This window comes from Lampetra fluviatilis, chromosome 20 (genome assembly GCF_964198595.1).
Source record: "Lampetra fluviatilis chromosome 20, kcLamFluv1.1, whole genome shotgun sequence".
Lineage (NCBI taxonomy): Eukaryota > Metazoa > Chordata > Hyperoartia > Petromyzontiformes > Petromyzontidae > Lampetra > Lampetra fluviatilis.
Genome location: NC_136294.1, coordinates 11,667,809 through 11,679,958, shown reverse-complemented (window position 1 = coordinate 11,679,958; position 12,150 = coordinate 11,667,809). Strand labels below are relative to the sequence as shown.

At 44.4% G+C, this 12,150-nt stretch overlaps 1 protein-coding gene across 2 annotated transcripts in view; it reads left to right on the top strand.

Moving 5' to 3' along the window:
- The window catches only part of LOC144937966 (calcium-activated potassium channel subunit alpha-1-like), a 156,172-nt gene that overhangs the window by 111,662 nt on the left and 32,360 nt on the right, over positions 1–12,150 (top strand). For both annotated transcript variants that reach the window (XM_078865619.1, XM_078865620.1), the window contains exons 13-15: positions 6,039–6,108; positions 7,707–7,862; positions 11,832–11,941. In XM_078865619.1, the coding sequence (XP_078721745.1) occupies positions 6,039–6,108; positions 7,707–7,862; positions 11,832–11,941 (336 nt within the window). The remainder of the gene's footprint in view (positions 1–6,038; positions 6,109–7,706; positions 7,863–11,831; positions 11,942–12,150) is intronic.

The following is a 12,150-nucleotide window of genomic DNA, read 5'->3' as shown; positions in this document are numbered from 1 at the left end:
CAACATCAGTGTCAGGAATCTGGATGATTTTCTTATTATAAAGTTCACTCCAGGCATGTTTTGCATGAAGTAGGAGCCTCGTGTCAGCTTCTTCATGGTCGCAAGTCAAAGATTCTACCTCTTTGACAGACATATTGCCATCTTTAAGAGTGAGTTGATGACATACATTTCTGTGTGCCACAAAGATAGCTATGTCTTTTCCAGCTGCTTGTAAAGCCACAGTTCTCCATGTCTCAAAGAGAAAGTCTGTCAAGGCTTCTTTATTTTCACCACTGGCTAGAAACTTGGTCCACTGACTTGGAGTCTTCTGCTTGATGCTGTATATTTGCAGTAATTGTTGTCCAGCAACAGCACGTCTTGATCGTTCAGCATTTTTGATGCTCACTGCCGGGTAGCGATCAATGACAAAATCGACCCTTGGACAACTGGACTTTCTACCCATCTTAATCATAAGTTGAAGAAGATCATCAGCAAGCTCACCGAATGTGTTTGGTATATTCTTGAGACTCCTGATCAATGCCATGCCATCTATCAGTAGGGCACCATTATCACCAACAGTCTTGTTCACATGACAGTCCTTGTTCTTTGATTCTAAACAAGCTAGAAGAGCAGCCTTATTTGTTTTGGCTAATGAACCATCAGTGCTTGCTAGCGGGGATGAGATATTGCCAAGTGAATATGTCAGAATCTCTTTCAAGTTTACAGACCGGGATTGACTTATCACTATCAGTCGTGCAAAGAGTCTCCTGTCATTTTTTAGAATGACTTGATTTCCATCTTTTGTCTTGGATGATTTCTTCATTTGATCCCCAAACGTAGTGAGCTTCAAGGACTTTATTGGAGAGAAGTCTGTTTTTGATGACTGGACTCGATCTTGGATGAAATTTTTCAGAGCTGTTTCACCTTTATCACAAGCACTTTGTATGTCATCTCTGACAGTCTTTGTAGCAACAACACCAGAGCTAACACATACAAGATCTTCACGAGGCAGGAAGGGATTGATCATAGACTCAACCGCTGAAACCAAATATATAACAGCAGCATTGTCTTTTGCAATTCTTGTTGCATCCAACTCTTTATGACCCCTCTCTTCATGTTGCATTCCAGCCATCATTTCACACTGCCTTGTGATTGCAGAACGTTCAGGATGAGACAGTATCCATCGCTGGACGGCACCTCTGTTCAATGTTATCCCAGTTATGCCGCCTTTGGTCTTTGAATCACGGTTGCAGGTTTGTTCTATTGCTTGGTCACAAGCTATGGATGAGAACCTGTTAGCATCCTTACGCTGTACTGTCCAGTTTCCTTTTGCAGTAACTTCTTCATAGCAGTGTGGATGAGTCTTTGGAAGATTGATCATCTCGACCCAATATGCTGATAGGTACCTTGCATAATTTTGGCGGTCATATGCAAAATACCATGCCAGCATACGTCTCACTGTTGCTAAGTGAAGGCTCCAGTCAGAGTCTCTGGTTGCTCTAATGAAACTCAGTAACAGTTGAACCATTTCAATGTATGAGCTCCAAAGTCCAAAGGTGGGATTAACAGAGTTCATCTCATGTACATATCTATCATAGCAGGACAGCATATCTGATAATATGTCAGACACTGAGTTAGATGAAAATCCTGCCTCAGACTTGTACTCTCGTACTAGATCTTCCATGGCTGATATGTAACGAGTGTGCTGTTGCTCAGGAAGGGACTGAAGAATGACCTCAACCGCAAGATATGCATTGCCTCAAATAGGAGTTTGTGTGCACGAATACTACGGTTGTAGTGATGTCCACTAATGACTCCATTTATTGAACCAACAGCTACCACATTTGATTCAATCAGCATATCCTGTAGTCCTGCTTCTTTGAAACGTTTGCCTATCACTGCCATAAAGGACATGGCTGTGTTGAACTCACCTTAATCGACCTTGATTGCCGCTATCAGATGAAGCTGCACTGCTTACGTCCTCCATGTTTACATGTGCGTAGTGATATTGGCTTGATTTTGGCTCTGACCTACTTACATTTTCGATGCTGATTGGTTGAAAATCTAGCTCAACAGTTTTATATGTCTCAATACGCAGTCAATATAGTGCGCCAATAAATTACACTTTTCTCATTAACTGCAGGATAATGCGTGGAGAACTTTTTGCTTAGATACCTTTCATTAACGTTGAACATATTGAGCAAAATAAAAAGTAGTGCCCCGTTTGTCGGAACGAAACTGAACGATACAGCTCACGTACAGCGGCCTATACCTCCTCCAGCCCACTTGAAATGGTAGCAGTGCATCATGGGATTGCTGGGTCTTGGTTCCATACGTGGCCTCACGGCCTCTCCCTTTGGAGGAGAGGTTGTCGAGCACTTGGAGATCGTGGTTTTTGCGCGAGTCTCCCAACCTACTGTTTTAAGTCATGTGGTCAACAACATCAGAGGAGAGACAAAGGTGGCCAGCGGTGTGTATGTATATGTGTCTGCTGGTCTCACCGGCCTAAAGAGTGCCTCCTGGCAACACGTGGCTAAACGGACCATCGCTGTTATTTTCAATTCGTCTCGCGCCCATGCCCGTCTCCTCTCTGACCATTCATTACTGCATCCTTGGTTCTGGTTCTGGTAATATTGTCATTTTATGTTCTTCAAGCACTACTGTTGCCTGCATCTCTGACGTGTTCGGTGACCAATTTCTGAACTGGTCCTGGGCCTCCCCGAGGTCAACCCACCCTTAAATGAGTACCTGATGCGGTGTCTAATCATCCACATTGGGGTCACTAAGGCGGGTGAGAGCAGCGCTATCCACCCAGTGTGCCATGCCAACCTTGTATGTATGTTGAACTCCTTTTGCACCTTCCTTAGCCAACCATGATAATTGGAGGTGCGGGGGAAGGACAACAAAACTAAACACAAAAAAGCAGTTTGAAAGAAATAAGTTTTCGATCGACATTTAAAAGTGCATAGCTCCAGTGACTTCCTGATATTAGAAGGAAGAGCTTTCCAGATGGCCACAGACACGGATCTGAAAGCGCACGATGCAGTGACCGTCTTTTTGCGATGGCTAATAGGTGCTCACTCACACCACTTGTCCAGCAGCGTAATTCGCGTAGGGGGCAGGGGGTGCCTCCCCCCCCGGCCAAACTACGAGTTGTGGGTCCCCTTAACAACCACCATGAGATTTGTTATCACAAACAACAATGTGAAAGAACAACACACTTACTCTTTGGTTCTTTCGGTAAAGTCACGTAGGTAGAAAAATAAATAAAACAAAGAATAATATATCACGACGTTTCGATCGCAACACACTGCTGGATTGTTTTTTCTGCCTGAGGACGACCGCTTGTGTTGCGATCGAAACGTCGTGATATATTATTCTTTGTTTTATTTTATTTTTCTACCTACGTGACTTTACCGAAAGAACCAAAGAGTATGGATTCCTGCAGTCACGAGAGCTTCAAATCAAGATTGAACAACACACTTATTTAAAACGCGGCTAACATTTTTTTACGAAAATGCTTTCATTCACGGTCCTCGTTTTATTTTAAATTTAATTACAGCAGTTACGTGGTATTGCAAAGAGGTTCTACTACGTAGCTGCATTGGCTGCATTTTGCGAAGACGGAGCGCCCCATACAGCGTCACATTTCGAGATCGTGAGCTTAACGATGTGACTAGGCAAGAGGAGTCGAGATATGTAATGGCCTGGGTGCGACCGTGCGAGACTAATTCAATATTGGGACCCCACGTGACCGATTGCTGCACCCCCCTGCATCACTACACTTGCCCCAATGGTTTGTTCAAAGCTGCACAGGTGATCTTTGTCTTTTGCTCACAACATCAATCGGAGTGTAGGGTGGCTAAAACCGAGTGTCGTGGCTCAGCGGGGAGTGCAATCTCACCCCAGCCGGTTAACCTATAGTAATGACGATCATTAAACACATTCATATCTTGATTTTCATCCGTGAACTACTCCAAGGTGCCTTATATATACAATATAAGCCTGTCCAGCATACACCATCATCATCATACCATGCTCACATTTTAATAAAACAGCTCTCAAACATTCACCGGATATCCTATTATTAAGCCTGTTACAATAATACTGAATATCATAAATCGTCAAAATGCACACTCGCATTTACATCTTCCAACCATTCACCATGTTCTTTGTTCATGATCCAAGCTCATAAAAAATAGTATTTTTACAGGAAGGAGTCCTGTATTCAGACCTGACTTAAAATCAGAAAGAACAAAAAAACGCATGACCAAAGCTGTGACGGAAGTTGGTTTCTGAATGTTGGAAATAATTGGACAAAACTCATAAACACATGGAGACATATCTATGGGACATGTTTGCCAGTGTCAAAATGTGAAAAATAAGAATAGGTTTTACCCTTTCTGGCAATAAAACAGGTGTTAAAATGTTCAAACACCAAATAGATAGTTTAACACGTAGGGTTTCGCGACCAATATCCACAATCCAGGTTTTTTGGGTTAGATTGCGTAAATATATAAATATGTCGTTAAACCCACCACCACCCGACAGCCAACTAGTAAGGTTTGTCACGTAAACAGAAGATGCCGAACAGTTACTAGTTCAGCACACCGGTGTGTTGGAGAGCAAAGCCACAACATTTACAATCTTGAGTAAGTTTTGGCAGTAATTGATTAAGCTAGTTGTAATTACTGGCGAAATGAGAGGCATAGCGCCGATGTTTTTAAATACAATGCACTCACCTAGAGAACCGCAGCGACACGACCGCACTCTACGTCACACGTCACACGCCCTCCCCGCATGGCCTTGTGGAAGCCTCGCTACCAATAAAGTTATTTTTATATAAAACAAAACAATCTTCCGGTTACGTTCCGATGAAGTACAATTACACAATCTTGATTTGAAGCTTTCGTGACTGCAAGAATCCATATTCTTTGGTTCTTTCGGTAAAGTCACGTAGGTAGAAATAAAATTAAATTACAGAAATCACGACGTTTCGATCGCTTGTTGTGATTTGTTTCATTTGATTTTATTTCTAACTACGTGACTTTACTGAAAGAACCAAAGAGTACAATTACACATACGTCATCGGGATGAACATTTTTTAAATTTAAAATTACAGTGCTGCTACCATTACCATCCTTAAGGGAAAGAGTGCTGATCTTATTTATGACCCTCAGGATCGGGTCTGAAGATTTGCTGAACGTTCCTTTTAGGTATGGGGGGTATCTCAGAGTGACTACCTTGTGGTGCACGTGTAATGAGCGACTTTCGAGACGCGTCGTGTAGAGGGCTTCTTCTTATTTATTCTCACACTGGGCACAACACAGGCCGATACACACATATATATGTCTCCTCTCACTGGGCACAACACTGGGTAATATATAGACACGCCTCTACTTTAGCTACGCACAGCCGACCTCTCTACATAGTCCCATCGCCTACATCCAACCACACCGCTGACTGACTAGCGTGACGATGACGGCGATGGGAGCCGTGCGGAGGATCTTCCATGCGGCCGGACGACGGAGAGAGATGACGGCGAGCGGTGACGCAGCCAGGACCCGGGAACCCGCAACAACCCTGAACCCTCGGTTCCATCTCCCTTAAATACATCTCGGCGTGGCCAGGCCCCACCTCTGGCCACGCCCCCTTCCAGAACCTTCCAGCAGGTTCCTGGAGCTTCCCGACTAGCCCCACCTTTTACCTTTAACCCAGATACGCCCCCCTTCTGATTAGTTGTTACATAACCTTGCCCATACCCGTGATTACCCTTCCAGGCTGACAGGTGGCACCCTGTCAATACACATGTAATCTTCGCTACTGGTAAAACAAATGCAGCCATAGATAGTACTGGCCGTATCACTCCACAATGTGCCATACGCCTTAACAGGTATTCGCTGAGATTACTTCTTCCTAAGGTCTCTACAATATTGTGTATGTTCATCGTGCCCTGTCCATCAGTGATCACGTAATTGTGTATTGTCAAGCTAAGTAATCTACCCACTAATGTATTCATCACAATGGGTAATAGAATAATTGTGTTGGTCTACTTGCAGGGTAATTTCCATCAAAAACTACCACCCTAGAATAAGGGTCATCACTCAGATGCTCCAGTACCACAACAAGGTAAGAATGGCACTACAAATCATACGATTCCCAGGATTCAGGTAAAACATCTAAGTTCCAAGAGCCACAGCTCTTATTGTTTAAACAGTGCACGGTTGCGCATTTTTCCGGGAAGAGTTGGGCTAATGTAGTGCCAGGCAACCTGGAGCTGAGTGGACTCGCTGACGGCTGGTACCAGCAGCGTCAGGATCGGCCCCCGAAGGAGGCTTGAGAATGACTCTAACGAGGCGGATGGCAGTGGGCATTCTTCAGCAACAGCGGGAGGCAGAAGAATGATGCTCACGACAATAGCACGCTGACTGCCGGGAATATTAAAGCCAGATTGCTGGAGTGAAGGTATTGCTGGCTTAGATTCCATCTCTACCCCATGAATGCATGGATTTGCTGTGCAGAAAATACATTTGTCGATTAATAACGCTTGTATTTGGTGTTTATTTGCATCTTTCCTGTGTTTAAAGATGTTTTCTGAGCAAGAAGACTGTATTATATAATTGCATTCGCACGACACCACGTCGTGAAGGTGCTATATGCCAATAATTCAGACAACTTCAGTTTTCTTTTGAGAATCGAATGCAGTGAGGCGTTTTAAATCACGTGTCTGCTGCAAATAAAGAGTGCCATACATTATCTGAATTGCCACTGTCCGACCTTTCAAGCAGTCTTCGATCATTTTTAGGCAATCTATCGGACTTTTGAGTTGTTCCTAAACTGCCTGAATCTATTTTTGGCGATTTGCCTGATTTTTTTAAAAGTATAAATCTTCAACTGGAGTTCAAATCCCAGTATCTGTTTTGTGTGCGTATTGCATTGAGAAGCTTAGACGTGTGCATGCAAGCAAGGATAAATATATCGACTCTCATATTTAAGCAATCACAGATATCTGTCAGAGAGTCACAACTGGAAAACATGATACAATGCTGTATATATTTATATATATATATATGTCGGGCAGTCATTGAAGGCGGCTCGAGATCAAAATGATGAAGTAAAGGGTGGAAGAGAGCTGATCTTTGTGCATTTAAAAAAAAAGGAAACAATGGGAAGAAACATAACCATGCCTTAAGAAATCAACGCTCCCGTTTCACGAGAGCAACAACCTAAAAAGCAGCGGAGGCGACCCGATTTTATTTAACAACATATCCACCGTCACGGTGTTTTCAAGAGCAAACACTCTTGCACTGCCAAAAAAAACCCGATAGAAATAAAAACTCTTCTGCCAAACTGAGAGCTCGCCATCAGCTGTAGCTGCCAGGGAGTGATGACAGCGTTCGAGCCGAGGTGGCGAGATGTTAGCTACCTCGCCTGGTATGCGCGATGTCGTAGGTTCCATCCCAACCCTGAAGCCTGTACATTTGGAATCTGCACGTCTATCTCATCGTAGTCACGTGGCTTTTGCCGGTTCCTCCGGTTTTCCCCCTCCACATTTAGAAACATGTATTCAGAGTATTTGGCTGCTATAAATGTCGTTGAGCTATCATTTGTGGCCCACGTTGCTTTTGAGAAAAAACAGCTACACAGCTTACCTGGTCAAAATAAAAAAAAAACATAGTTTAAAATGCAAAGTTTAGACGCGAACTTTGCGCGCGGTCGCGGTGCAGGCGCACCTGCTGAACATTCCGAGCTGGAGCTGGCGCGAGGGCGACGCGGCCATCTGCCTCTCGGAGCTGAAGCTGGGCTTCATCGCGCAGAGCTGCCTCGCGCAGGGCATCTCCACCATGCTGGCAAACCTCTTCTCCATGCGCTCCTACATCAAGGTGCGCCGCCACCCCGTGGCTGTCGATCGGTCGGTTCAGCCCATCGGTCTTCGCCTGCGCGGCGAACACACTGCACGCCGTTAAATTGAATATACGAGTGTGGGGCCGTCCATAAATGACGTCACGCGATTTTGGACGATTTTGACCCCCCCCCGGTCATACGGCGTCACAAAAAGCCAGACCCCCCCTCAAATATGACGTCGCAAAGCTCTGCCCCTCCCCCCCCAAAGCCATTTTTCCATTTTGAAAATAAAACATGCTTCAAATCGCTTTAAACTATTGTCATTGTAGTGCGTATTTAATGTGGCGCTGCACTCTGATGTTGTAGGAGTGTTGTTATAACAATTATATATTTATTTAAAGTTGCGCATTTTGATGTGATGTCACATTTTTCACCCCCCCCCCCCTCTCGTCACACATCGGCACAAATGTCTGACCCCCCCCCCCCCTAGGTGCGTGACGTCATTTATGGACGGCCCCTATGTCCGATACTTAGATTGTATAAAAGTAAAAATGCGGTTTAAAGTAACAAACCAATACACCCTTTGTCTATTGGTTTTATTTATAATAGATGCTCGTAAAAGCATCTATTATAAATCAGTAAGACAGAATATACAAATCAAGGAGTAATACGGACGAAACCCATCTCACCTCGTATAATTGCGCTCTGTTACAGATGCGCCGCGGAGTTGGGATTTTTTAACAACTTTTACCTAAATGTGTCCAGACTTTCTGCACCCTCTGACGTTCGCGCTGGACGCTGATGCTGTGACGCTGACGCTTGACGTGGTTTGGGTTCACACCTGTGTCTATGGGATATCTCCGAGGTGGTGTGGTCGAAACTTGTTGTTGTGACGCACACTCCCCTGGAAGCGAGGTGGCCCCAGTCCCATGGGAATGCGAGCCCACGGCTCATTGACATTGTATCACTGGCGTCGTGGGATAACGGCCTCCAGTATTTATTGTAATTCGTTATCTGTTTTGCTTTACATAGACACAAATGAAGTGACACAGCAGCGTCCATTTATGAGCCGGGAGAGCCTCATGGCGTTTGAAGATTTTTTTTAAGAAGGTGCTGCTTGGGATATTTGGACAAATGTTTAAGTATTTCTGTGTTTGGGAGTGAACCTGAGTGGCCAACAAAGTCACCCGCTCCAAAGGATACAATTCTTAAATCCACCCATAGGTCAGCAACCTATTTACTGTGCTTCCAGCTACTGTGTGCCTCGCAGCACTGGAGGTTGGTGTCTCGACATGCATTCTTCGTGTGATCCGCCAACATTCCAAAACCTCCGTACTACAAGCACGTGGCATCGCACCCCAGCTAATACTAACGCCGTATTGTATACTATGCACATCGTGAAGCATCAGCGTTCACAGTAACATTAACCGTCAGTGCGTTCACAGTAACATTAACCGTCAGTGCGTTCACAGTAACATTAACCGTCAGTGCGTTCACAGTAACATTAACCGTCAGTGCGTTCACAGTAACATTAACCGTCAGTGTGAATTATGTCCCTGTCCTGTATTGAGCAGCACAGTGAGCTTATGAGTTGTCCGTCATGATGGAGTTGACTTTCGGCCAAACACTTGGCAGTGCCAACATTTTGAAGAGTTCAGCTTTGGTTAGCGATTGCCTGCAAAGGTGACGTAAATAAAATATGATGTTTCACATATAAATACATTCGTCAAAAAGTACTCCACTTATTGTTAAACAGTATTATGATTCTAATATAGTGACATATCTCGAATATTCTGACCATGTTTAAATTCCACAAATTTCTCCATAATGAAAAAGCGCCAGTGTTAACAAAAACACGTTAGCAGCAGCTGTGTAAACACGCGATGGACTAAAGTGAATAGAATTGGTAAAATTTCAATTTAAAGCTTTCGTGACTGCAGGGATTCATCTTCTTGGTTCTTTCGGTAAAGTCACGTAGAATACGTTTCTACGTGACTTTACCGATAGAATTGGTAACATAACTTTATCCGGACTTTTCTTATCAAACGGCATTGTGGCCGTAATCTCATATGCTAAATAAACCACAGCCTGACGCAGCGTCGCAGTGGTTAGCGCACTGTTGTCGCAAACCCACCAACGTAAGTTCGATTCCCAGCCATGGATAGTATCGGCAGCAAATGGAATGAAAACTCATCCTGGGATTTCCCTCGGTCGAAGCGGCCATTAAAAGAATACCTGGTGCGTATGCGTGTATGTTGAACTTCTTTTGCACTGTACGTAGCCAACCACGCTAGTCGGATGAACTGGGGAGACAATGGTGGCTGTGAATTCTCCTTGCCACACCACCTCATGCCACATGTCGGCCTCAATAGGTTCTCGATAACGGCACTTGCTGCATTGTTTCTGCACCCGTCCCTCCCCCAACGCAACTGCCTTCACCAACACTCACTGACCAGCATTGTGAAATGTGGATAAACAACCCCCATGCACCAACATGGCATGGGGATGCCCTCATTCAGCGGTGCATTGAGAATGAGATAAAAAGACATAAAGAACAGAGGGGGTAGTCCTCGGCCAGAGCTGCAGGCGGTGGCTCTTCGGCTGCCCCCTGGCGACTCTATGGCTGCCCCCTTGCGGGCAGCCGTTTGTTTTTACTTAAATATGAAACATCACTTAACATAAAGATAATGTCTTAAATATGGCAGGGAATGGGTCACTATGGAATGTCTTTGTGACAACAAGATGTACAAAAGTCAAACTGTATTATTCTTGAAGAATAACTAAGGGGGGAAAAAATAGATGCAGTTTATTCCATCGCCTATTTGGTTTATTAAAGTCAGAATGTGTTTGTCATCTGCTGTATTTATATACCTCCTGTGTGTGTGTGTGTTTGTGTCCAAGTAGCTCTGCGTGTGATGCGGCTCCAGAACTATTTTGTTCAAAGACAAAAAAAATGTCTCTTCTTATTCTTTGCAAGCTTGCCGATCCATGTCCTCGGCCAAAGTAGCGTCTGTGAACATTCACCCATCTACCCATGTCTCTCTCCACACACGCCCTCCCCCAACCTCCCCACTCACCCTTACCGCCCATAGTCACTCACGCATGCAAACACAACTACTCTACACATCCAGATGTGGTGTCTTGTAAAGTAAGTATGAATGGTAGATCACGTAAAGATGGAGAGACAGTGGTCATGATTATCCCCCTTAGCTCTGGGGTCTCTGGTAGCCTGTCGATTTGAGACTGATCTCTACAGATGTTTGAGTGCTGTACCTTTTTTGTTTGTGGGGTTTTCTCTGGGCACTCCAGTTTTCTCAAACGCAAAATAACGGAATTGAGCAAACATCCTGACGTTAGTTAGTTTAACACGCAGGCTTTCACCTTGACTTAAAGCTTTCGTGACTGCAGGAATTCATACTCTTTGGGTCTTTCGGTAAAGCCACGTAGATTGAAGAATAATTAAAAAAAAAATTTTAAAATTTTTTATGACTATTATTTTAAATTATTTTTCTATCAACGTGTCTTTACCGAAAGACCCAAAGAGTACGTAGGCTTTTGCGACCAATATTATCCATAAAGGAGGTAATTACAACAATTCGCTGGTTGTAATTACCGGCGAAACGTCGTACTAGAATTATAAATGTTGTGGGTTTACTCTCCAACACACCGGTGTGCTGAACTAGTAATTAATTGCCATGTTTTGTTTACGGGACAAACTTTACTAATTGACTGTGTCGTGCGATGGCAGGTTTAATGACACATTTATATTCACGTGATCTGACCCATTCAAACCTCTAAATATGGATCATGATGTTAGGTCCCCATAACAATATCCAGAAGAGTCAGTGAAGCTTTCCCGGATGAACAAAGCCGTGCATATAGTGTTCTCATCCGGGCCATGAATGCAGTATGACTTGCCCATGTTGTGTTGTTGCACAACCAGTGAATGTTAACCCTGCTGTCTCGGCCACCTCCGTGTGTTTATCCTGAACGACGCTGCCTCTCAGATCGAGGAGGACACCTGGCAGAAGTTCTACCTGGAGGGCGTCTCCAACGAGATGTACACCGAGTACCTGTCCAGTGCCTTCGTGGGGCTGTCCTTCCCTGCCGTCTCTGAGTGAGGACAACATTTACAAACCACGACAGTGTTTCTTGAGGCAACCAGCTGGCTCGGATGTCAGGTCGCTCAGGCCTCCTAGAGCCAAGGGTTAGAATCCAGGAAGCCTGCCTATGATTAACGTAACAATGTGTGGTGTTCCTTATAAATACATATTTTCACCTGGGGGTATATTGCTGTACGGATATTGCATACATGTGCGGAGGTGA